This window comes from Pogoniulus pusillus, unplaced genomic scaffold (assembly GCF_015220805.1).
Source record: "Pogoniulus pusillus isolate bPogPus1 unplaced genomic scaffold, bPogPus1.pri scaffold_50_arrow_ctg1, whole genome shotgun sequence".
Classification (NCBI taxonomy): Eukaryota; Metazoa; Chordata; class Aves; order Piciformes; family Lybiidae; genus Pogoniulus; species Pogoniulus pusillus.
The window spans coordinates 409,457-435,984 of NW_026974708.1; the positions used below are offsets into that span (position 1 = coordinate 409,457).

General features: G+C 49.5%; 1 protein-coding gene and 1 long non-coding RNA gene across 2 annotated transcripts in view; both read right to left on the reverse strand.

The window, feature by feature from the left end:
- Nucleotides 1-10,779: 10,779 nt before the first annotated feature.
- The window catches only part of LOC135174201 (oocyte zinc finger protein XlCOF26-like), a 38,318-nt gene continuing 22,569 nt past the window's right edge, over nucleotides 10,780-26,528 (reverse strand). Inside the window, exon 2 of the mRNA XM_064141434.1 lies at nucleotides 10,780-12,035. Within this exon, the coding sequence (XP_063997504.1) occupies nucleotides 11,082-12,005 (924 nt within the window). The 5' untranslated portion in view covers nucleotides 12,006-12,035 and the 3' untranslated portion in view covers nucleotides 10,780-11,081. The remainder of the gene's footprint in view (nucleotides 12,036-26,528) is intronic.
- On the reverse strand, nucleotides 15,154-17,555 carry LOC135174213 (uncharacterized). The gene is made up of 2 exons (XR_010301800.1): nucleotides 17,464-17,555; nucleotides 15,154-17,343 (listed from the first exon to the last, which is right to left on the reverse strand). It is a non-coding gene; the product is annotated as an uncharacterized LOC135174213 (long non-coding RNA).

Consider the following 26,528-nt stretch of genomic DNA (forward strand, 5'->3'; position numbering starts at 1 on the left):
GGAACATTGTCACTGGCAGCCGTGTACAGAGTGTTCTTAATGTCTGGACCAGATTGCACAGGTCCCAAGCCCACTGCATGGACTCCTTCTCGCTTGATCTGATCAAAGGCTGCTTGTTCTTCAGGTCCCCACTCGAAATTGTTTCTCTTACGAGTCACATCGTGCAGAGGTTTGACAATTTGACTGAAACCAGGAATGTGTAGTCTCCAAAATCCCACTGCACCTAAGACAGAAAGTGTGTCCTTCTTATTGGTGGGAACTCCCATGGTGGAGACTTTGTTGATCACATCCTGAGGAATGTGACGGCGACCATCCTGCCACTGCACTCCCAGAAACTGAATTTCTTTGGCAGGTCCTTTGACCTTGTCTCTCTTAATGGCAAAACCTGCTTGCAACAGAATGTCAATGATTTTGTTACCTTTCTCAAAGACTTCCTCAGCAGTTTGGCCCCACACAATGATGTCGTCGATGAACTGGATGTGCTCTGGAGCTTTACCTTTCTCCAGTGCATTGTGGATGACTGAGTGACAGATGGTTGAGCTGTGTTTCCACCCCTAAGGCAAATGGTTGAACTGGTACTGGATTCCTCTCCAGGTGAATGCAAACTGAGGCCTACATTCCTTTGCTATAGGAATAGAGAAGAAAGCATTAGCAATGTCTATGGTTCCATACCATTTAGCCTCCTTCGATTCCAGCTCGTACTGGAGTTCCAGCATGTCCGGCACAACTGCGCTCATGGGTGGAGTCACCTCGTTGAGGGCACAAAAATCAACTGTCAGTCTCCAATCTCCATTAGGTTTCGGCACAGGCCAGATGGGACTGTTGAAAGGTGAATGAGCTTTCTCGATGACAGCCTGGCTCTCCAGTTGACGAATCAGCTGATGAATGGGCAACAAAGAGTCACAGTTAGTTCTGTACTGCCTGTGGTGCACAGATTGAGTAGCACTGAAACTATTAAGAGAGAGAGTTTTCCCCGTGGCTTAATGCCGCTTGGGGTCATATACTATTTGCCCAGCAAGAGTGAGCTGAAAGCTGTTTTCTGCTTTATGGCAGAGGTAATAGAAGTTACAGAGGCATTCAAGTGTTTACTCACAATTCAGATTAATCAGAAATCACCCTCTGGGGCTACGTCACAGCCTATTGCAAGTGTCCAATTCTTCAGGGTCTCTGCCTGTGGACTTTAAGGCTGGAATCCGCTGGCGTCAGGGGAAATGACAGTCTCTGACCTTGTGCTGCTGAGTTCTGCTGGCTGCTCTCTCCAGGGGTACGCAGGCAGGATCTCAGGTGCAGAGGCAGGACTCCGTGCAGTCTGAGCACAGGTTTAATGCTGACTACTCAGGCTGATCAAATGCAGACAAGTGGGTCTGCTCCTAGCAACTTGTGGCAGTGGCGCACACCAGATAATCATATACAGGCAGGCATAAAGCTGCAAGGAAGTATGCAGGCAGGCAAGCAAGCAATGTGGCGGAGCCGCAAGTAATGTGGGAAGGCTGCACTGAGCCTGTGCACCCCTACTTGTTAAATTTGGACCAAGAGTTAATGGTCTCATTGTCCACTAGAATGACCAATCAGGTTGGCAGTCAGCCAAACCTTACTATACTAGGCAAAACCCACAGGTCTGGACTCCAAATATAGGAATCATGTGGTCCTAGCACCAGGCAGGAACAAGCTGGGTGTGTGGGGGCTTACACAATCAGGTGTCCTGGGCACCTGACTTTATGGCCCCAGTCTGTTGTGCCACTTTGTGTGTGTTTATCCCTGGTGCAGGCAGAGAGACATGTCCAAACAGAGCAGGCATAAACAAGTCTGCCTTCTGGCCTACAGGCCCTCCACAACAGTGTAGCAATCGATGTTGCTGATTCACAGGTGTATCAGTTATCCAATATGCTTTCTCAGACTCCCATAGTTCTGGATTCACTCTATAATTCTCAGAAATCTCTATGTTCTCATCACGCTCCTTAGCTATGAGCTGTGTCTGTCTATTGTGCTTAAGAACTACTAATTTCTAAATATGATACAAAGATATGCCCCAGATGTTGCTTTCAGGCTTTCTATTAGGCCTTATTCCCATGATCCTTTATCAGTTTTAAAAATTTAAGGCAGTGTTTCTCATCTTTTTGCAGGACCCTCGGCAAAAAGATAACAAGCACATCGCCCTCTGTGCCAATAAGTGGGTGTTGGCCTTTACAACAGGTGCTAAGCTGATCTCCAGGTTGCTGTTATCCATTCATTAAACCAGAATCACTGAAAACTCATGAAAATACCCAAATTCATTAACCATGATCAAAGCCTTATGATCTATACACACACAACCGTTATTTCAGTGCTCCTTTCAAGATCTTGCCACAATTCTGCCATCTGAGCAAGACTTAGAATCATGGAATCATAGAATCAACCAGGTTGGAAGAGACCTCCAAGATCATCCAGTCCAACCTAGTACCCAGCCCTAGCCAGTCAGCCAGACCATGGCACTAAGTGCCCCATCCAGTCTTTTCTTGAACACCTCCAGGGATGGTGACTCCACCACTTCCCTGGGCAGCCCATTCCAATGGGAAATCACTCTCCCTGTGAAGAACTTCTTCCTAACATCCAGCCTATAGTTCCCCTGGCACACGTTGAGACTGTGTCCCTTTGTTCTATTGGTGGTTGCCTGGGAGAAGAGGCCACCCCCCACTGGGCTACAACATCCCTTCAGGTAGTTGTAGACAGCAATGAGGTCACCCCTGAGCCTCCTCTTCTCTAGGCTAAACAACCCCAGCTCCCTCAGTCTCTCCTCATAGGGTTTGTGTTCCAGGCCTTTCACCAGCTTTGTCGCCCTGCTCACTTTAAGAAAAGAGGGTGGTCATAACAAGCTGGTCTCCATTAAAAGACCTGTGAACATAAATGGACAAGCACACAACAAATACAAACATACTCATTGCCTAGGCTAACAAATCCTTTGACCTTGTCTATATGATGTAACTTCAGAAATTAAAAAAAAAGAATTCTTTCTCCTCCTCTCCTCTATTCTCCTTCTTTCCTCTATTCTCTCCTCTTCTTTTTTGTTTTTTATACCTAATCCTATTGCTATCTGAATGTACAGAAAAAAATCTTGTAAATATTCTACAATATCCCTAGATCCTAAAGCCCTACAGTTGTCATCTTACAAACTCTTATCCTTAATTATATTACCTTAGCAACTTAAAAATCTGGCAAATGAAGGAAATATAAGACAAAGCAAAGAAAATTCAAGAAATGTGGTACCACAGCATCCTTAGAATCATCACAGAAGAAATAAGCAGCAATCTGTACATTCACAAAGCTATTTCTTACCATAATATTCCATTATAATACCTACCAAGTGCTAAACACACTCTATTGCCATTACCTAAGGCTCATTATGATGCTAAAATTATCCTAAAAACTCCAGTACAATTAATAACCATTTCACATCTTATCCAGTAATCTCTCAAACTCCAAGATCCACTACAATCTAAACCAGAAACATTATCAGCATTTCAATTCATGAAATAGCTATCACAAATTCAGCCTGCTCCTTTAAGCAATGGAACAGTTGTCTCTGCAGCAACTGTAAGGGAAAGAAAAAGAAAAAAATTGGGAGAGAGGGAGGGAGGCAGGGAATGGGCTCCACAGGCTGGGGAGGGTGGTAATGCTGGGGGTTGGGGGGGAAGGAAGGCTTGCATTCCCAGCAGCAGATTTGTTGCTCATTTGAGCCATCTGCTCTCCCAGCCCTCATCCCTTACTGTCCCTGTTGCTGTCTTCATTGCTCTTATTTCTTTTTCTTCTCTCTTGATTGTCCCTCAGTCTCTCTGGTGCTTTTTTCTTTTTCCTGTGTTACTGTCGGTAGAGGCACAGGGGGCGTTTGCATTGTCAGGTGCTTAGCAGAGTCCTGTGGGCAGGTCACCAGTGGTACTCAGCGAATCAGTTAGTAAGCATAGCTGATGTCAGCAGCACTCAGTGAGTCAGTTGGTACGCACAGCTGTTGTCAGCGGCACTCAGCAAATCAGTTGGTACACACAGCTGTTCTTAGCGGCACTCAGTGAATCTGTTGGTGCGCATGGCTGTTGTCAGCGGCACTCAGTGAATCAGTCAGTATGCATGGCTGTTGTTAGTGGCACTCAGTGAATCAGTTGGTACACATGGCTGTTGTCAGCGGCACTCAGTGAATCAGTTGGTACGCACGGCTATTGTTAGCGGCACTCAGTGAATCTGTTGGTACACGTGGCTGTTGTCGGCGGCACTCAGCGAATCGGTATGCATGGCTGCAGGAGTTCTGAGAAACTTTTTAAACTGAGAAAGCTTTTGCTGTTGTTGCCAGCTGAGTGCTCAGGGCGGCCGCCAGTACTAAGCAGCTGGAGCTCTCCCCGGTCACACACAGCAGCCATAGAGACCTGCTGGTTGGCTTTCATTTGAGACAATGCTACTTTTTTATCTGTGGTCTTACTCCAGCTTCTACACTCCGGGCTCTCATCGGGGTCCTCAGCACTCATAGCTGTTTCACGAGTTTGGCAAAGGAGTGTTTTTGGTAGGGGGCGGGGGAGCGCTGGATTTGTGGGGCTTCTGCTGGCAGCAGTGAAGGTGGAGAGGATTCGATCGGTGGCGAAATCTCCTCAAAGGCCAATCAGGAGACAATGGAGTTGATGTTCCTGATCACACTGGAGCTGCTGCAGCTACTGCGGAAGCCACAGGAAACGCTATCATTGATGGTGGTACAACGGGCTTTAGCTGGTCCAAACTCAAACTTGGTGGGGGGTATAGTGCTTCAGCCGTTTCTTCCTCATCAATCACCACATCCTGTAGCACTCTCCTTCAGCAAAGTAACTATCAGGGGTCCTAAAGAACCCATTAGCATAACCATAGGCTATAGTGTAACCATAGGCTATGGGTCTCGATACATTTTGTTCCAGTACCACCACTTTCATAGAAAGTGAGAAAGTAAAGAAAAAGCTACCTCTTGGCCAATCTCTGTAGCTCCACAGCTGGCAGAACTTACTCCTGTCCACTTTGCTGCTGCAGCTGGTGAGTCTCTTCATTGGCTTTGCTGCCTTCTGCCCACTCCTCGGCTGTATATTCTTTCCAAAGATGGCTTAAATCACAGCAGGATGAAGGTCCAGAGGTAGTCACGGGGAAGGTCCAATCATCAGTTGTTGTAGGATCAATGGTGCAGGTCCAACACAGATCGAGCAGCACGGTCCAGCGGCACAGGTCAACAGCAGGGGTCCCACGGCGCAGATGCAACGGTGTAAGTCCTTCAGGAAAAAAATCCAATGTGGTCGCAGCACGGGGGGAGGTCCAAAGTTCCAGGGTGTTCAGGTGCCACTTGCGGGGTTGGGAAAGCCAAGAGACGACTCAATATGAGCTAGCTTGCAAGGCGATCCAGTTCTTTATTGAGGACATGAGGCTTCGAGTTACAAAGCACACACTTTTCAGTTAGGGTGAGAAAAGTGAGCGCACGCAACATGCAACCTGGTACTGTTCACTAGCATTTGGCTCATCTAAATATTGGAATCTGCATAATCCTCCCTACTTGCGGTTACTGTTATAGCATTTATTGCATCTAAATATTGCAATCTGCATATTCCCCTCCTATTCTGGGCACAGTCCCACAGAAGCTCTTTATCAGAAGGCTCAAGGACAAATTCCTTTGAGCTTCTTCACACACAGCACTCTGGTTTACTGCAGTTCCAATACTCAGACCTTACATCCAAGGGCTAGATTTTACAAGCTTCTAGGGGCTTGTGCCCCCATTTTTCACCAGCTCCCAACATTTGTCCACTCCACTCTCCTTGGTGAGTGGTCCTAACTGCTTGGCAGACTTGTCTCCTACCTGCAGGATGTTGGCACCAATAGTACAGCATCTCACCAGCCAGCTTAAGACTGGCTCTCCTGATTCCCTTGAGCATTCTTTTCTAACTTCCCTGACCTCTCTGCAGGGATCATTGGAATCCTGGACATAATCCTTCTCCTCTTCCTCTTGTTGATCTGGTTGTCCCTGGCCTAGAAAAAGAACTTTCCTAAGAGCACTCTTAAACTCATCGGAACCATCCTCTTTCTTGGCAGCCAACCTCACAGTGCTCCTGTCTTCAGAGTACTGAGATCTAAGCATGTTCCCCAAGTCTCCTCTTCTTCCTCTTGCTCACCTGAGGTCCCCTCTCCTAAGTCCTCTTTTAAATCACTCTTTGTCAAATGTCATGTCTTAGCTCAGGCTTTGGCAGGAGCCAAAATGGCCTGCGTGGAGACAGACTTTGATGAGTCTATTGGCGGATTTGAATTATTGAAGGCTGGCCTGAGGCCTGTGAGTTCAGATCTGCCTTAGAGCCAGGGTCCTTGTCTGCTGCCTGGTGATTTGAACTGGATGAGTTACTGTTACTAGTTGAGGGAACATCTTGAGTTTGATTATTTCCCTGTACTCCTGGGCATCCTGCCACGTTATCATTTCTGATAGGAACACTGGCAGCTTTCCCAGAATCTAAGGGAGGAGGTGTAGTGGTAGCTCCTTGCTGTGCCCCCGAGTTATCTTTGTTTTGGGTTGCAGCTCCAGATTGTTTATCTTTGCCAGTATGGGACACAGACAGCTTCTTTTTAGTTCTTAAAGGCATCACCCTTGAGTTTCTCATACGTAATGTTAAAATTATTATAAAATCAAAAATTATAAGACCTAAGATCACACACACCAGAAATGCCACAGTCTGATGTGAATAAAATTCTGATCAAGGGTCTGCCATCTCAGTTTTAGGAAGTATTGCCCTCATTAAGGCTGTAGATAAAGCAGAAGAAGCACTACTTCAATTTCCTGTAACGTTACTGGTGAATGTCCCTGTAATATTACTGGTAAAAGACTCAGTGACATTAAAACCAATATAGCCAAGGATGAAATCTCCCCAATTCCAGAGAATGGATGTCAGTTTAGCTTAGATCTTCTTAGAAATTGGATTAAACAAAGGTAACCAATCTGGGCTTTGATCCAATTATACACAAAAAAACAGACGATAGGTCACACAGTAGCCCCCGTTAAGTAAAATGATTTAATTAGCTTCATTCTGATTCCCAGAGTTAATTAACAATCACTCAAAATGAATTTGCCCCACGTTGAAGTGCCAAAAAAAATAGATGTGATGGTTTGGGTGTTCCATGCCCCTCCACACTTTGGAAATCACCCAGACTAGACTCAGTCAGCTCTGGAAATATGAATGAAGCTATTTATTTACAGCTGGCACAATATACAAGCAGCTATTTACAGTACATACAGTTATAGACAGAAATATACAAGGTAAAAGGTAATACAGAAATACAACTCCCCTCCCAGAAACCTGAGTCCCCAGAAGGGGCTCTCAACCACCCCTGCACCTTCCCCCTACCCCTCTCAACCTTACCCCAGTCCCAGGGAAGAACAGAGGTTTGGCCAGGGGGTTAGGAAGCAAAGTGGATTAGTCCAAAATGGAGGGTGAGGTTAGAGAGATGCAGCTCAGCCAGCAGCCCCAGTGAGAGTGGTTATCTATGTTTTCATATCTTGTTCCTATGCATCTCAGCAAGCCTATGAGGGAAGTAGACATCACCATTGTTTTTCTTCCACAGCCTGTAATCTAGTTCTTCTCACCAAACCATTCTGGCCTGCTTCAAACTAGCACATACTGGGAGGAGTCCCAGCCTCATGGTTGAAGGGCTTCAAGTGGTGTAGCCTTTAGCATGAGTGGGCACAACCTGTACTGGGAAGGAGTCTGTTGTCTGGTTTGTACTGGGAGGGTGCATTTGGAACTGGGATGGGGCCAAAGCTTCCACTTTGCTCTAGGACAAAACCATGTCTGCAGTGGGAGGAGATCAGGAGGCGCAGCTTGCACTGGGATGATCTCTTGTCTGTACTTGGTGATGCCTTTGGATCCAGCTTGTTCTGGGATAGGCCTCAAACTGTACTGGAATGGGATCAGGAGGAGCAGTTTGTACTGGGACAAGGCCAAGCGGTACTGGGAGGGGTTTAAGGCTCCCTGCTTGGAGTGCAGTGGGGCCCAGTCTGGACTGGGATGGGATCACGGCCACCAGTTAGTGTTTGGGTGGAGCCTGGTCTGTACTGGAGAGGCTCAGGGTTTATAGTGTGCACTGGGAGGAGGCCCAGTCTGTGCTGAGATGGCATCAGAGTATCCAGTTTACACGTGGAGAGATGCAGCAGGTAGGGACCAAGGAATCCACTTTGTACTGGAAAGGGACCCATCCAGTGGGATGGAGCAAGAGGATCCAGTTTGTACTGGAATGAGGATGCTTCTGCTCTGGTAGAGGATCAGAGGATTCACTTTCTGGTGGGACAAAGCCCAGCCTTTACTGGGAGGGCTCAAGGAGATTCAGTTTGTGCAGGGAGGAGAGCCCAGTGTGAACTGGGATGGCATCAGGGTGTCCTGTGTGCACTGGAATGGGGCCTAGGCTCTATTGAAAGGGAATCAGAGATCCATGGGGATGCACTTTGCACAGGGATGAGATCCAGACTGCGCGGGGAGATGTTAGCATGTACAATGCTGCTTGTACTGGGTGGAGACCACATCTGTGCTGGGAGGCTCAGGAGATCCAGTTCCTACTGGCAGGTGGCTCAGGCTGTACTGGGAGGAGTTCAAAAGATCAAATCTGTACTGGATGGGGCCCAGATGGTATTGGAATGGAGCCAGGGGATGCAGTTGGTACTGGAATGGGTCCACTCTGTGCTGGGAGGGCAGCAAGGGCCTGAGTTTGAATTAGCCCTGCCCAGTTTGACTGGGAGGGGGTAAGGATGAGGCCGCAGTGGGAGAAGTCCTGAGCCAGTGCAGGGCACAAGCAGCAGCATTGCTGTGCTGCCAGCACTGGCACACAGGGGATGGCTCCACAGCCCAGGAGCCCCAGGGAAGACTTCTCCAGGCTGTCTGTGCCTGAGCTTGGACAAAGTCAGCCCTGCCTCATGCAATTGTTCCTCTTCCCTAGCACATATCCATGGGGCATGCTTCAGGGACATATTTGTGTGCCTCTGCCTGAGCAAATAGCCTGGGGGTTCCCAAACTCCCTCCTCAAATTGCATCTTAAGGACACCCTTGATGCTTTTCTCAGTCACCTTTAGCTCCTTACAAACAAACTGTGCCATAACCTTTCTTCCTTACCTAGGCTTAGTTTACACACCTGAACTCTCTCTGTTGATTGGAAGGTTAAGGGAAAGGTCTGACCACAACTGGAGACAAAACCAGTGTCTGGTGACAAACCCAAGATATCCCAAAACAGGTAGCAGAAGGTGAGGAGAACATCTGCTGGCTAGCTGAGGGGATGGGAAACTCAAGGTTCTGCACAAACCACCAGAAACAAGGAAATATCCCTAAAGTCTTGCTCAGTATTGCAGTGTAAAATGCAGACAGGCCTCAGGCCTGGGCTGGGAAATGGGAGCTTCGGGTAACACAACAGGCTTAAGGCCTGGGCTTTAAGGTGACATTTGTCCCTTTTGAGATCTGTTCATTTCATGCAGAGACCTCAACTCTTGCCACAGACATCCTTGCTGTGCCCTGTCCTAGTCCCTAAGGCAGAGCAGCACTCACCCCTGCACTCTGTTATAGCAGAACATAGAACCCAGGTGAATAAACTCATGGTTATTGGCTGTGGCAGCACAGCCAAAGCCCCTCCCCCACCCCACAGAGTCGAGGTGGGGTGGAGAAGCTGGGATAGAGTGAGCCAGGGGGAGACACCTCCCCCACCCAGGGCTGTGGCTCACTGGACTCTCATGAGCACTTCCCCCAGGCCATGTGCCCTGCCAGGCGCAGTAAGACACAGAGCCCATGCTGGGGTACAGCTGGGCAGAGGACAGGTCCTTGTGTGTCCCTGGTCTCCACTGCTGTTGTCTGGGCTTTGGAAATGCTCTCCTGTGGTGATGTGTGACAAAATTAGAACTGCTTTTGCATACAAACAGGTCAGGTGTGGAGCAACCTCCTCTCATCTCTTCCCTCACTCCACACATGGAGTAAGCAGCTGCAGCAGCTCAGGATTCTCCAATAAAAAGGGATGAAAAGAGGAATTCTCACAATCAGCAAACAGTGCTGTGAGCATTTGATATGTTCCTGAAGTTCCCAAGAAGCAACTTCCCTTTGTAAGTGAGGTCACATTGACTGCTCCTGGAACTCTTTTCCTGTGGGAATGCAGAAGAGTTGTGGGGTGCAGGTGAGCTGTGGGAATGGAGTGAAGAGAAATGACAACAGGCAGATCCTTGTATCTATGGGTTTGTGCAGCAGCTCACGGTTCTGCCAGGCACACTGCTGAGAGCTGCAGAGCCAAGCTCAGAGCCAAGTGTCAGAGGAGAGGTCCTGCTGGGAATATTGCTGGGAACTGTGCTGAGGCACAGCAGCCTCTCTCAGCATGATTTAACTCTTTGCACTCCTGAAGCTCATAAAAGCTCCTGAACACTCAAAGAAATCTCTTCCCAATTCGGGGGGGGGGGGGGGGGGGGGGGGTGGGAAGCCCCAGGTCAGCAGGAATCCATCAGGAACACTGATGAGCTAGGGAGGCCTTTGGCAGCCCTAGGCCTCCTGCAAAGCAGCAGAGCCCCTCACTGGAAACCTGACAGAATCTTTCCAAGTGCTTCCAAAGTCCTCCCTGAGATCTCTCCTACACCCTCCAAAGATTTCCAAAGTCAAGCCTAGAACCCTCCAGACTCTTCCAAGAACATCACTTTGACATCTGTGAACTGAGCACAGGGCTCCAGCCCCATCCCTAGGGACCAAATGCCCCCAGCATTTGGGCACTGTGGGCAGCAATGTCTAAAATAAAAGCAAAATGAGAGGATTTGGGTCACTGTGGGGGTTTATTGACACAACTGGGCAATGGACAGGGTGGATTTTTACCTCAGGGAGATACAAAGAACTGAAGAACAACCAGACAAGTCCCTGCACAGCTCAGCCCAGCTCCGGTGGCAGCTCTGTAATTATTCTCATCACCACTAATTAGTGCTCAGAAGGGCAGGAGGTGTCTGTTCCTGCTGGAGCCCCCAGCCTCCGAGAAACACAGGTGAAAAAGAGGAGATTTTGGTTCAATCTGCTGGAAAGGTTTTCTCAAGGGGATCACGATTATCCCACCAGATCTCAGGGGGCCTATTTGTGCCTCCCCTGCAGTGTGGGTTGGTCAGCAGTGTGGGTGTGGCGGTGGGAAGTGAGATTGCCCCTCTGGGTGAAGCTCTTGCCGCAGTCAGTGCAGCTGTAGGGTTTCTCACCGGTGTGGGTGAGTTGGTGCCGGATGTATCTGGAGCTCAGAGTGAAGCTCTTGCCACACTCAGCACAGGGGAACAGCTTCTCTCCGGTGTGGATGCGGCGGTGGTAGCGGAGGCTGTCGCTGCGGCTGAAGCGCTTGCCACAGTCAGAGCATGTGAAGGGCTTCTCACCTCTGTGGACACGACGGTGGGAAGCGAGTGCGGAGCTGAAGGTGAAGCTCTTGCCACAGTCAGTGCAGCTGTAGGGTTTCTCACCAGTGTGGGTGATTTGGTGCCGGATGTATCTGGTGCTCAGGGTGAAGCTTTTGCCGCACTCAGCACAGGGGAACAGCTTCTCTCCAGTGTGGATGCGGCGGTGGTTGCGGAGGGTGTCGCTGCGGCTGAAGCGCTTGCCGCAGTCAGCGCAGGTGACCTTCTCACCAGTGTGGATATGGCGGTGCTGGGCGAGGGCAGTGCTCTGGCTGAAACTCTTGCTGCAGTCAGGGCAGGTGAAAGGCTTCTCACCAGCGCAGGTACGATAGTGGACGATGAGAGAGCTCCTGTTGCTGACGCTCTTGCTGCAGTCATCAGAGCTGCAAGTTTTTCCCATGGCTTCATCCTCCTTCTCTTCCTGATCATCTTCATTCTCATCATCCTCTTCCTCCTCATATTTGTCATCATCAGAGTTGTCATTTTCCACCTCATTATGATCCTCCATTTTGTCCTCTTCCTCCTTCTCTTCCTCAAAGCTGTACTTTGGCTGCTCCATCTTGTTTCCTGGATGGTTCTGCTCCTCCCATCTCCTGTCTTGGTCCTCCTGTGAGGCCATTCTGATGAGGGAAGGAATCACTGCTGTGCCCTAGGGAAGATGGAAGCACCTGAGCCCAGGAGTTCAAACCCTGATATCCTGCCTGGGTCATGACAGCCCCTGACACCTCCTGAGACCTCCCAACACCTGAAGCTCAGCTGGGGCAAGCAATGGAGAAGGGCCCTCAAACCCCTCAGTCCTAGCCATGATAGGGGGTCAGACCTCTAATACCTGTGCTGAGATGTCAGGTTTCCCTGCTGGGGAGGCACAGACATACTGGCACTTACAGAGAGGTCTCATGCCCGCTATTCCCCAGCATTCCATTTCCAACCAAACCATCTCCAACCCTCTGAGGGATGGCTCAGCACTGCCCAGGACCACACAGTAGAGCTGGGCCTTGCTGGGGGCAGCTTCAAAGCCCAGCAGCATGGGCACAGCAGCCAGGCAGGGCTGCTGAAGATGGGAGGACTGAAAATGCATAGACTCAACTCCATTTAACCCAGCAAACAACTCTCAGCAGGCATCTGCAGGACAGCACCACAAGAGAGATGCCTCCATCCAGCCTTTCCCAGCCCTGGCTGCAGGTTCCTCCCACTGCCTGCCAAGGGCTCTTCTGCCTGCACCTGCATTAGCAGGAGCCATTGCTCTGGTTCTAGATGCCCTTCCTGGCCTTGCTCATAGACCCCTCCCCCCCCCACTCTGTGCTCAGCTCAGTCCTGGAGACACTTTGCATTTGGCTCTGCCACTGCTAACTGCTATGGTAGCCCAGTCCAGGACAGAATGGGCTCACTCCCAGCACTGACAGCATCACTTGGCTCTGCCTGACAGAGCTTCTGACAGCTGCCAGTAAAATGTGATCCCATGGCCTCTGCCAGTGCAGACTGATCCCTGCCAGTACAATCTGAACATCCTTATCCTGTCCTGGTACCGACTGGGCCTTGTCCCACTGCCACCTGCATCCTCTGATCTCCTCCCACTGGATACTGGCACTTGCCCCAGTCCAAACTAGATCAATTGCCCCCTCCCTGGACAGACTGAGTCCCTTCCCAGTACAGACTGGATTGCTTTAGGCCCTCTCAGCACAGCCTGGCCTCTGTCCCAATGCAAGTTGAATCTTTGGACACCTTCCCCATAGACACTTGGTTCCACCCCATTACTGACTGGATCTTCTGATCCCTTCCCAATACACCTTGGGCCCCTCACACTCTCTCCAGCCAGTGTAACCAAGCCCTATCCCTAATGCTTGCTCCTCCCCAGTCTTCAGGCCCCTGCTCTAGCTCAAAGGATCTGAGCCTTTCCCTCACCTCACTCCTTAACACTCAGTTTCTCTCCAAAACATCTCTGACTCTGCCCCCATTGCTCACTCTGGCCTCAGCCTTTACTCCTGGCATTGACTCCTCGGTCTAATCCCCATCCCTCAGCCCAGCCCAAACCAAATCCCTGCCCTTAGAGCTGGCCCTCATTTGAGTCCTGCCCAGCACCCCCAGCAGGCACCGAAGCCTCTCCTCAGAGGTGGCCTGAGACCCAGACCTCAAAGGCAGCTCTGAGCTCTTAGCCTTCCCCTGAACACTTCATCCCCAAACCTTCTTCCTGTGTTCTGACCTCTCACCTGCACCCCCTCCCACTCCCTTTGTGTCCTTGGCCAGCATCAGGCACAGGGCTGGGCTGGGCACTGAGCCATCCCTTGTGGCTGCCAAGCTGAGAGGCAGCAGCAGGGAGGGGCCTTGGCTGTTGGTTTGGAGATGGAGGTTCTGCTCTGTACTGTTCTCAGTCAAAAAGTACTGCAGGCTCTGGCAGGGACCATCACCAATGCTCTGGGATGGAGCAAAGCCTGCAGGGAGTGAAGAAGGCCAAGTGCAGAGGAGCTGTGGAAGCAGGAGTGTGGCCACCCAGACACCGGGGTTGTCCTCCCCTGCACTCAGCACTGGAGTGGCCACATCTGCATTGGTGATGTCTGCTGTGTGGTTCCTTGGCCTGGGGGAAGGAGGAGGAACTGGAGAGGTTGCAGAGATCTGCAGGATGGACTTTGGAGGCTCTCTCTGGAGGCTGCAGGCTCAGGGAGTGCTGTGCTGCTGCCTCAAGGCTGCTTTGAGCTGCTGGAGCTTTGCTTGGCTGTGGGCAGAGAAGGAAGCCTTTAGGAAGTGCAGCTTGGAAGGTTCAGGCTGGGGCTGAGGACAGAGAAATGTGAATCAGAGGAGAGAGCTGTGGTGCAAGAGGGGAGCCAGGAGTGTGGGCAGCCCATGTCTGGCTGAGTGTCAAGGCAGCTCCAGCAAGAGTGGAGAGCCCTGAGGGAAGGAGTGGAAATGTCAGTGTGAGAGCTGTCTGAGAAAGCAAGATGGGAGCCTGAACAGCAAGAGGTGCACGCATGGGACAGCACAGGACAGGCTGCAGTGGGAATGGCCAAGGGCTCTGGCCAGGCTGAAAAGCCCAAGAGGTCACATCAGCCCCAAAATGGGGCACAGGGAGGAAATTAAGGTAGAGGATTCTGTGACAACGTAAAGAGAGCTCAGTGACATCACAGTATAAGCTGAGTGACATCTCTGAAAAGGCTGTGTGACATCATATAGCAGCACATGTCATCATAGAGAGGGTTGTGACATCATTGCGAGCTGGCTGACATCATTGCACAGACTGTATGACATCACAGATGCTTGAGTGACATCATAGTGCAAGCTTTGTGATATCATAGTTGTGTGACACCAAAGGATTCTGCTGAGCCCATCCTGGTCTCTCCAATCAGTAGAACTCTCAGCACAGGTTTACATCCCTGCAAGCAGAGTGACCTGCTCCCAGTGCCTGAGCACAGCATCTCAGGATGGTTAGCAGGGCTGCAGGGCTGCACCTGCCCCACCCAAAGTGCTCAAGGAGAGCCCTGCCTGGCAGCCTAGGAATGAGATCAGCAGAATTCAGTTGTATGCATCTGGAAATTTCAGCAAAAATGACCCTTTTTTTGCTTACCAACAAGTAGCTGATGCAAAGCAGAGCCTCCATGCCCAGCTTCTCTGTGGGCACTGAGAGACAATCAATGTCTGATCTCTGAGGGATTGCCTCGGGGGCAGAGAATGAATGACAAAGACACCAACTCCTAGTGAATGCTTCAGGTGTGCCCCATGCTTTGGGTGCTTAGGCCTATTTGGCGGAGGAGAAAAATTAATTGGGGCAATGTAAATTTTATATAAAAAATTATATTTATTAAATTCAGTATTTTTGAACTCTGCCACCCCCAACCACTGTTTATTAATATTAAAGTTCGTACACACTTATGAAAACAATTTAGGATAAAATATGTACAAGGATTTGTTATTTAACCAGCAAACATTCAAACTACAAACAGAGAGAGGAATTTTCCCTGCAGCTTAATGCTGCTTGGGATCTTTATGCTGTTTGCCCAGCAGAGCAGGCTGGAACTCTTTCTGCTCTATGGCAGAGGCACTTATATTTACAGAGGTATTGAAGCTTTTACTCACAACTCTTTATCAATTATTAATCACCCTCTGGGGCTGTGTCACAGCCTGTGCCTAGTGTCCAATTCTTCAGGGGTCTCTACCCATGGACTTGGAGGCTGGAATCTTCCTGGCTTGAGGGGCAAAGATGAATCTTCCCAGTTTGTGGGGAAATAGGTTTTCTCTAACCTTTGTTCTCCTGGCGAGGGATGATCTCTGCCTTGGTGCTCCTGGCTTCTTCTGGATGCTGTGTCCAGGGATTCTGAGCTGGCAGGATCTCAGGAGCAGGAGAATGGTTGTTCATGGCTTCAGGCCGTGTGTGTGTGCAGACAGTCCAGAATCTGCTTCCTGGTTTTCTCAGAGGCAATGGTGCTTACTAGGCAATGATAGGCAGCAGGCATGCAAAGTGTGTGCGGCTGTTGGGAGTCTGAGCTCCGCAGGTAAAGGCAATGCAGGATCTGGTCCTAGTAGCAATAGTGTGCAAATGTGCACAGCTGTCTTAGGAGGCTATAGGCTCCTTATATATAAATGTGCAGGCTTAAATGAGCTTTGCATCTAAGGTACGCAGGCAGGTGACCTGCAAATAAGTCAAAGCATGAGGTCTGAGCCTCTGAGCTATCTGAGTGGCTGAGCTATGCAAGGTCTGTGCCTGCAGGTCTGAGCTGAGCTGCATGTAGGGTCAGACCACGTTGTTTACCTGTGCACCCCTATTTATTGAATGGGAGCAAAGATTAATGGCTCCTTTGGCCACTAGAATGACCAATCAGGTTGGCAGTCAGCCAAACCTTACCATAATGGGCAGAAGGCTCTTGCCTAGACTTTCCCAAATATGGAGATCACATGGGTTTAACCCAGGGAGACACGAGCTGGGTGTGTGGGGGCTTACACAACTTGATTACAACCAGGGGTCCTGGCAGAAGAACATGTCCAGGCAAGGCAAGGCAAGGCATAAGCAAGCCTCTATTTGGGACTACAGGCCCTCTATGACAGGTAGGGATGGCCAAAGGCTCTGGCCAGGCTGAAAGGCCCAAGAGGATTGAGGCCTTTGTCCCCTCAGCTCTGGAAGTAGCTTCTGCTTCCATGGCAGCTGAGATGAAACTTTATTTGGAGAGTCTCAGGATCTGCCTTTGCAAGGCCTCAGGGTCAGGGCTTGGCCTTTCTGCTTCACAAACCAAGCTCAGAGTTTGCTGCCCTGCACTGTGCCTTTGTTTGCCTGCAGCCATGGCCCCTTTGAGCTGCTCTAATGAGGCCCTGGGAGGCTTTGTCAGTAACAACCCTCAGTGAGGCCAATCAATGCTTCAAGGTAGTTGAGGTTTTGCTTCTGACTTCCTGAGCAGTTTCTTCAGGCTCCTCTCACTGCCTGAGGTTGCTGTAATGAGCCCCAGGTGCCATCAGGAGCTGTTTGTGTCTCTGGAACTCTCTCCAAGCTGTCCAAGTGCACCTACGAAGCTCATTTGGTTCTGCCACAAGTGTAATATTTGATTGCTTTTCAGTCTAGAGCAGAGGGGAGAATTCAACAATGATTCCAGCCCAGGAGGTCTGCACTGGCAGGAGAAGCTGCCCCTTAGGGGTTGACATTGAATGGACAATTTCACTCCTCCCCCTCCAACCTCCCCATGCCTCTCACTGCCCACCTGGGGCTTCCAGCACTGCTCCTTGCAGCAGACTCCTGCAGTGCTCTCTGCAGCTGGAGCTCACAGCTCCATGGCACAGCTCCCCTCTGCTCTCCTGACAGAAATGGCTGCACACAGCCACAGAGGAATTGTTGACATTGGGAAGCAAAGCAAAGCCAAGGATGAGCAAGTGCCCTCTATGAGATGCTGAAGGCTGTATTTTGCTGGACAAAGGAGTGATTTTTGATCCCTGAAGTGTACATTGCCTTTGAAGAGGCCACCTGGGAGATGATGGGAAAGGCCCTGAAAAAAAAAAAAAAAAGGAGGGCTCCAAAGACTCTTAAGTTTGCCTTTAAAGACAGGACAGGGAGAGTAATGGGAAGCCAGTGGCAGAAGCCACAAAGGTACATCAGGAATTTTTACCTCTGTTCAGAGACTTGTGATTACAACTGCTGATAGGCCGAATCCCGGCTGAGTGATTAACTGCCAGCTGAAGAACCGGATGGATGCTTCATCCTCCTCCAGAGATCCACTCTTAACATCCTCGTAGCTCACCCCCCAAGAGGACGAACCCCGCAGGTCGACACACAGCTGAAAGATCTTCCTGACAGACAGATTCCAGAAGTTAGAAGGCTGAGTACAATGCTGGTTTCTAACTCGGGATTGTGAGACCGGCAAAATGCTCCCATCAGCATTTCCTGTGGTTACGGGGGCTCGGGGGAGGAGGGGCAGAGGGGAGACAGTGGGTCTGTGTTAAGGCTGGATGCTTCAGAGAGCTAGGCTATTTGCATTCAACAGGTTTTCAAGCAAAGGTGTTACAAATTACCACCACAATGGCACACAAGGCCTTGCTAAATTTCTCAGCTCCTGCTCTGCTTCCAGGATGTCACCGAAAAAGCCCAACTTTTCCTGATTGATTAAAGCTTTGAACACAGTGGAATGGAGAGGTTCCTGCAGAAGTGAAATGACTGAGTTTTTTGCTTTGGATAGCACCATGAAGTTTGCAGGAAAAAGAAAGAATAATACTTAAAAGCTCCGAAACAACAGGAGATTGTGGCGGTCTCTTTGTCTGCGGGGCTGGTCCTTGGTTTAGTTTTTTCGGGGGTTTTTTTTGTGTGTCTTTTCACCCAGCATGGCTTGACACACACACCCCACACCCTCCTTCCTCTCTCACTTGAGCACAGCCTGGCACTGGGAAGCACTCTGCCTCCCTCCCCTGGTGCCATCTCAGAGGGCCAACACCCCCACTCTGTTGGATACAGTAATATAAAATGCAGTGATTTTATATCATTGTCTCACTGTGGTGCAGCTATTGTCCAGCCATGGACAGGCGAGATTTCAGTAAGTGCTGATGGAGAGTTGGAATGACCTTAGAGAGTGGTGTAGCAAATGTAAACAAGTGTAAGCCTGGAGTCTGTGGTTTTTGCTTATCTCTGCTGCCTTAGAATTGCCAGACACAATATATGTGTTGTTGAGAGAATGTGAAGAATGTCTGCCAAGTAGTGTGTAATCCTATCGTAGTCCTAACACAGGTGCATGCAACCAATTGGAGTCTGTAACCTTCCTGTGTAGCCTTCTGATAAAAAAGTATACAACCCCAGGCTTGGGGTGCAATAGACAAATGGGATTTGGATTTGGATCGGATTTGTATTGGCTTGTATCAGGCCTTTGCCCCATCTCTTATTACCCCCTGATACTGTGGTATCACAGCCTATGGCACCCGTCCTTCTTGTAGTTTATCTCCTTCTGCGGCAAAGTGACAGATTCACAGTTCTGTATTTTACTGATTGTATTTTGCTGATGCAAATCTTGTAAATGTTTTTAGCCTTTTGATTGTAATAGATCTTAGAAGTTATTGGATAAGATGTTAAGTGCTTGTTAATTGTAATAGTATATTGGAGTAAGAATATTAAGTTTGTGGTTGTTTTACCAGGGTAAAATCAACAGATTAACAATTTCTTTTCTTTTGGGTTGACTGACTTAAAGGTTGCCTTTTTTTTTCTACATGCCATGGCTTCATCATTTTTTGAAGAGCACTACCTGGTGTAACATCTTTTTCAGTTTTTCCTTTGGGTTTCTTAATTTTTTCTGTATTTGGAATCAATTCCATGATTTAATTTTTCCTTTAGTTCATCAATTTTTAGTATTGCTATAGTTAAGGATAAGAGTTTATCGTAGTGATATGATACAATATATTTTCTTCTTAGTTTTCTTCCTTTTAAGGATAAGGATTATGTGAACACAAAACAAAACAAAAAGAGAGGTAACATGGTTATGATTTTGGCAAGGTTAATATGGCAAAGATTATCGGATCCCGTTTTCATGCCAGATTGAGCACTGGTTTTCTGTGGCATAAAAAGATGTCACACTTTAAGAGATGGCTTGTGACAGGCCACTGCGATTATACCATCACAGTTACACAAGTCACACACTCAGCTATTATACTTAGCACCTGCTTATGCTAATTGCACACCATTGCAGCCACAAAAAAAAAAAAAAAAAAAAAAAAAAAAAAAAAAAAAAAAGGAGAGAGAGGAAAGAAGAGAGAAGGAAAAATTCGAAAATAGTCTAGTGCGGAAGGATTTCTTGCTAACAGGACATGGAGCAGTCGAAATTTACTGGATTTCTAGTGGAAGGAATCAAATGTCCTGCTGTTAGTTGTTCTTGAACTAATTCATGTGCCTTTTGCAGCCTTTCTGCTTTAAGTGGCCACTGCTCTACCCATATCAGTTTGTCTGTTAGCCAATATAGTCACAGTATCACAGTATCACCAGGGTTGGAAGAGACCTCACAGATCATCAAGTCCAACCCTTTACCACAGAGCTCAAGGCCAGACCATGGCACCAAGTGCCGTGTCCAATCTCGCCTTGAACAGCTCCAGGGACGGCGACTCCACCACCTCCCCGGGCAGCCCATTCCAGTGTCCAATGACTCTCTCAGGGAAGAACTTTCTCCTCACCTCTAGCCTAAATCTCCCCTGGCACAGCCTGAGGCTGTGTCCTCTCATTCTGGCGCTGGCCACCTGAGAGAAGAGAGCAACATCCTCCTGGCCACAACCACCCCTCAGGTAGTTGTAGACAGCAATAAGGTCACCCCTGGGCCTCCTCTTCTCCAGGCTAACCAATCCCAGCTCCCTCAGCCTCTCCTCGTAGGGCTTGTGCTCAAGGTCTCTCCCCAGCCTCGTCACCCTTCTCTGGACACGCTCAAGCATCTCAATGTCCCTCCTAAACTGGGGAGCCCAGAACTGAACACAGTACTCAAGGTGTGGTCTAACCAGTGCAGAGTACAGGGGCAGAATGACCTCCCTGCTCCTGCTGACCACACCATTGCTGATGCAGGCCAGGATGCCATTGGCTCTCTTGGCCACCTGGGCACACTGCTGGCTCATGTTCAGGCAGGTATCAATCAGCACCCCCAGATCCCTCTCTGTCTGGCTTCTCTCCAGCCACTCTGACCCCAGCCTGTATCTCTGCATGGGGTTGTTGTGACCAAAGTGCAGCACCCTGCACTTGGAGCTATTGAACCCCATCCCCTTGGACTCTGCCCATCTGTCCAGGTGGTCAAGGTCCCGCTGCAGAGCCCTTCTGCCCTCCAACCCAGTCACATCTGCCCCCAGCTTGGTGTCATCTGCAAACTTGCTGATGACTGACTCCATGCCCTCATCCAGATCATCTGTGAAGATGTTAAAGAGGATGGGGCCCAGCACTTATCCCTGAGGGACACCACTAGTGACAGCTGCCAGCTGGATGTGGCACCATTCACCACCACTCTCTGGGTTCGGCCCTCCAGCCAGTTCCTAACCCAGCACAGAGTGTTGCCATCCAAGCCATGGGCTGACAGCTTAGCCAGCAGTTTGCTGTGGGGGACAGTGTCAAAGGCCTTGCTGAAGTCCAGATAGACCACATCCACAGGCCTCCCCACAGCCACCAAGAGGGTCACCTGATCATAGAAGGAGATCAGGTTGGAGAGGCAGGATCTGCCCTTCCTAAACCCATGCTGGCTGGACCTGAGCCCTTTGCCATCCCTCAGGTGCGCAGTTATTGCCCCCATGATAACCTGCTCCATCAGTTTCCCTGGCACTGAGGTCAGGCTGACAGGTCTGTAGTTCCCAGGTTCCTCCATCCCACCCTTCTTGTGGATGGGGACCACGTTGGCAGTTTCCAGTCTCCTGGGACCTCTCCGGTGAGCCAGGACTGCTGGAAAATGATGGAGAGCAGCTTGGCCAGCTCAGCTGCCAGCTCTCTCAGCACCCTGGGATGGATCCCATCTGGTCCCATGGACTTGTGGGTGTACAGATGGCTCAGCAGGTCCTGAACTAATTCTTCATGAATTTCCAGGGGAACACACCGCTCCCTGACCCCATCCCCCAGTTCAAGAGGCCACTTGCCCTGAACTCCTCCCTCCTTACTGCTGAAAACTGAGGTGAAGAAGGCATTCAGAACCTCAGCCTTTTCTTCGACATCAGTTATAGTGTTCCCCTCCTGGTCCAGTAAGCAGTGGAGGCTCTTCTTGCCCTTCTTTTTAGCATTGATACATTTATAAAAGTGCTTTTTATTATCTTTCACGGAAGTGGCAGCCTAAGTTCTAGCTGGGCCTTAGCCTCTCTAATTTTTCTCCTGCATAATCTGGCTACCTCCTTAAACAGGTCAGGAGAAGCCTTCCCCTCCTTCCAGAGGTGACACACCCTCTTTTTTTCCCCCAATTCCTTCAGGAGCTGTTTGCTCATCCAGGCTGGTCGCCTCCCCCTGCGGCTCATCTTTCGGCACATGGGAACTGCCAGCTCCTGTGCCTTCAAGAGCTCCTGTTTAAAGTAGGTCCAACCATCCTGGACCCCTTTGTTCTCAAGGACTGCTGCCCAGGGGACTTTGGAAATAAGTTTCTTAACCAAATTGAAGTTTGCCTTCCGAAAGTCCAAGGTGTGGGTTTTGTTGTAGTGCCTCCCTATCTCCCTGCATACTGAAAACACCACTACACCCCAGGCAGCCTCCCACTGTTGCATCTCCTACCAGCCCTTCTCTGTTGGAGAGCAGCAGGTCAAGCTGAGCTTGACCCCTAGTAGGCTCGCTTAACAGCTGGGTCATGAAGCTGTCCTCCATGCACTCTAGAAATCTCCTGGACTGCCTCCTCTCTGCTGAATTAAGTTCCCAGCAGATATCTGGCAGGTTAAAGTCACCCATAAGGACAAGATCTAAAGATCTTGAGACAGCCTCCAGCTGTTTGTAAAATATCTCATCTGTTTCCTCATCCTGGTTGGGTGGTCTATAACAGACTCCAGCCAGGATGTCAGATTTATTAGTCCTCCCTCTGATTTTAACCCACAAGCTCTCAACCCCTTCGTCCCTCACCTCAAGCTCAGTGGCACTGAGTGACTCCCTAATATACAGGGCCACCCCTCCTCCTCTTCTCCCCTGCCTATCTCTCCTGAAGAGGCTGTATCCCCCCAGTATAGCACTCCAGTCGTGCCTGTCATCCCACCAAGTGTCTGAAATGGCAACTATCTCATAGTCACCCTGGTGGACCAGGACTTGCAGTTCCTCCTGCTTGTTACCCAAGCTGTGTGCATTGGTGTAGATGCACTTCAGCTGGGCTCTCGATTCCCCAATTGTCCCTAGTTTCCTTCCCACTCTCTCCTTCTCACAGAGAGTAATTGCCTCACCCACCCCCTTCAGACCTAGTTTAAAGCCTGCCTAATGAGCCCTGCCAACTCCAGTGCCAGGACTCTCCTGCCCTTTTTAGATAACTGAACCCCATCAGGATCAAGCAGGTTCGGCGCAGTAAAAGTTCCCCCGTGGTCAAAGAACCCAAAGTGCCGCTGCTGGCACCATCCCTTGAGCCAGCTGTTGATGTCATAGGTTCTGCTGTTCCTCTCTGTGAACTCCCTTGCCACAGAGGGAACTGAGCAGAACACCACCTGTGCTCCCGCCCCGTCTATCAATTTCCCCAGGGCCTTAAATTCCTTTTTAATTGCCCTGGTCCCCTTCTTCTCGATCTCATCCCTGCCAGCCTGTATTACCAGTAAGGGGTAATAATCAGAGGGCTGGATTAGGTTAGGGATTCTCCTGGTGATGTCCCTAACCTGGGCACCAGGAAGGGAGCAGACCTCCATGTGAGACAGGTTGGGACAACAAATGGGTCCCTCTGTCCCCCTCAAGACGGAGTCCCCAACGACTATGACCCTTCTCTTTTTTTTGTTTTTTGTGGAGCTGGTCACCACAGTTGGTGGGGACTGCTCCACCCTAGGCGTCATCCCGGTTGGATGCTCCTCAGCACTCTCATCCTGTGCCCTCTGCATGCAGGGCCTCATACTTGTTGTGCAAGGGCAGAGGAAGAGGAGGAGAGGGCCGGGATGGATTTCCCTTACTACCCCTGACAGGGATCTGTACCCATCCCTTACTGTTTCCAGGGGCAGTTTCCTTTGCAGGGGCGATCTGCAAAGCCTGCTCCCACAGATCCAGCTCCCTTTCGTTCTCCCTTATTGACCTGAGCCTGGATACTTCGTCCTTCAGCTCGGCCACTTCATCTTTCAATTCTGCCACCAAGGTGAGAAGGAAGTTCACTTGCTCACACCTGGTGCAATTGTTCTCCCCTTCCCCTTCTACAGCAAGTGAGAGGCTCCAGCACTCCCTGCAGCCAGTAGCCTAGACTCCTGTGTGTAGCTGAATGGGGAAAGGCTGCCTCTCAGTGGCCGCTAATAAAAACAATGCTCAGTTGTAATGATCAGTCCAAGATGAGAGAGAGCATCTCTCCCTATTAGTACATTGACACCTCTGGGTAGCGGCATTACAGTCACATAGAGATTGGCAGTTCGATTTTCAATGGTGAGTTGCAGGCATTGAGTGGATCGATGTACTTTGGCCGTACCACCTACCCCTTCAACCCCTTTTACACAGGGCTTAGTGGTCCAGTGTGTAGGCCATTGATTTCTGTCGACAGTGGTAATGTCTGCACCTGTATTCACAAGCATCAGCAATTGTACTCCATCTGAGTCATTTGATAAATTCGCTGTCACCACAGGTCTTTGTCCCAGTTGTAGGGTTAATAGTGTCATACATCCAGTTGATCCAAATCCACTCTCTCCTCAATGCTGTTGTGAGAGAGGAGGTGCTGACTGTAGTAGACATGGAATTGGGATGACCTGAGCAATCTTGCTTTTTTGGGGAATATGTATTGGTGGAAAGTCCATTTGAACCATAATCTGGATAATGCCTTCAAAGTCTGAATCAATGACTCCAGGCAAAACAAATAGTCCTCTTATAGATGCTGATGATCTTCCCAGAAGTATACCCCGGCAGGCTTGGCCATTGATTATCACTGGCCCCTTTAAAGTAGATGGAATCTTTTGGGGCTTGTCAACTAAGGTGGTTTCTGCTGCTGTTTCCAGGTCCACCCCGAGGCTCCCTCTGGTGGCTGGCTGTAGGTTATGGGAGCAGCCATTTGTGTCAGTGCACGGTTGCTCCTCGTGCTCCTCTCCCTGTTTCCTGATCGTCGACAAGCTGCTGTGGAGTGATTTTCCAAGTTACAGTTTTTAGAGCGTACGGTGGGTATCGGACATCAAGAGTGAAAATGACCTATCTGTCCACAGCGGAAACATTTCATTCAATTCTCAAAACAGCTTCCTCCTCCTGCCGATCCAATCGGAGCTAAAGCTGCTAGTGCCCATGCCTGCTGTTCAATAATCTTTTCTAGATGATCCCCAGTATTGTCTGGTGTGGGAGAGGCTGCAACGCAAGCCCTAGGTTCTAGGGGTGCAGTTTCCACTCACTGTGCTCTTTCTAACATTTGTGCTACTGTGGCATCCTGAGGTAGAGTCACTAACATGCCTCAGGTTCTAGCATTAGCATTATCAAAAGCAAGCTGTTGTATAAGGGTGTGTTTCATGTATTCTGACAAGTCGGAATTGTCCAATGCCTCGTGGAGTCGGTCTAAAAAGGAGCCAAAAGGCTCATTTACTTTTTGTTTAACTGATGTATAAGATGGGGTAATCTGGGCCGTTTTCACTCCCCGCAGTGCTAACTGAGCTAATCGCATGCTTTCTCTTAATATCTCCAGGGCCATATTAAGTTGAGCACCCACCCCCGCCCATTTACCTTCACCTCTCAGCTGGCTAACCGTGATCCCCAGCAAAGGGTCGCCCTGTGCCCGTGGCAGTGAAACAGCACCCTGACATCATGCTTCCATTTCAGCATTAAACTGCATCTGTTGCAAGGGGGTTAGTATCATTCTCAACACCTGTTTCCAATCTTCTTGTGCCAGCGTCCCTGAGGCAGAGAAAATATACTGTAACATCTGCCAAGCAGGGTCACTCAAGTCCATATTTACATACTGTCTCTCTAAGCTGGGCTAACAATTTCCAATCGAATGCCTGATGCTCCCCAACAATTGTATTGTCTGCTCGGGTGTCATAAACCACTGGACATACTTTAGATAACATACTTGCAGCCTCAGTGTCTCCATCTGATAAAGCCTCCCTAGCTATTTTTCCCATGGTTGGTGCCTAGGAGGTGGTAGTCGTGAGCTGGACCTTTCTGCTCTCTTGCCTGTATTATTAACTCCCTCCTTGCTCGGGGCACTCGCTTCAGCCCTCTGCTGACTGACTGCAAAGGCTCACTGTCTCAAACTTTTTCTCTTTGCTAGACATTGTATTATTCGCTGTGCTGCCTCATACAAAGTATTATCATTGCTATCAGCCTCAGACTCGCTCAATTCTGAACTGAAGGACTTGGATGGTGGCACAGAGGTCTGTACTGTGGCTTTAGTAACGTTTGGATGCTCAGGAGCAGAGGGCAACATGGTGGGCCCGCTCTCTCCCTCATCTTTGCTGGATTCTGATGAGACCTTCCCCAAACCCCCATGTCCTTTACTGGTAATGCTGCCGGAGATGAGGAGAGTTTGGGAAGTTTTATAGACCAAGAGCGTCCTGTACTGGTCTTTTCCAGGCACCGCTGTGCATAAGTGGCTGTGGGACTAACTACGACAGGAAGACCAAGCCCTGGCGGTCCGGGTTCAAGGGCATTAAACACAGAGGATGCCTCTTGTCCCCTTTCTTGTTTCTTGCCAGAGAGTTTAGTGGCAACCACTGCTGCCACATCCTGCTCCATTTTGTACTTTTTTATAGCATTAATAGCCAAGGCACTTGGAGGTTTTTGCTGCTGGATCCCCATCTATTACTGCATCCCACAGTTCATTGCCAAATGCCCTCCACTCTGCTTCATCAAAACATGAATCAGGGGTTTTGAAAAAACCCTTAGCATAGCCATATGCACAAAGTCCTGGCAAATATTTTGTATTAAAATTCACTTTTTGCTTTTCAAAAAAGCAACGTAGCAAGGAAAGGGCTACCTCTTTATCTGTGATGCGGCATCCTGCTTGCCCCCCTTGCAGCAACAAAGGCTGCCCGTCTTGTCGTCAGCCTCGGGCCCCCCTAATTGGTCCGCTGCCCCATCCTAGCTTCACATTTTGCTAGTCAGCGTCACTCCTCCAGCAGCCCG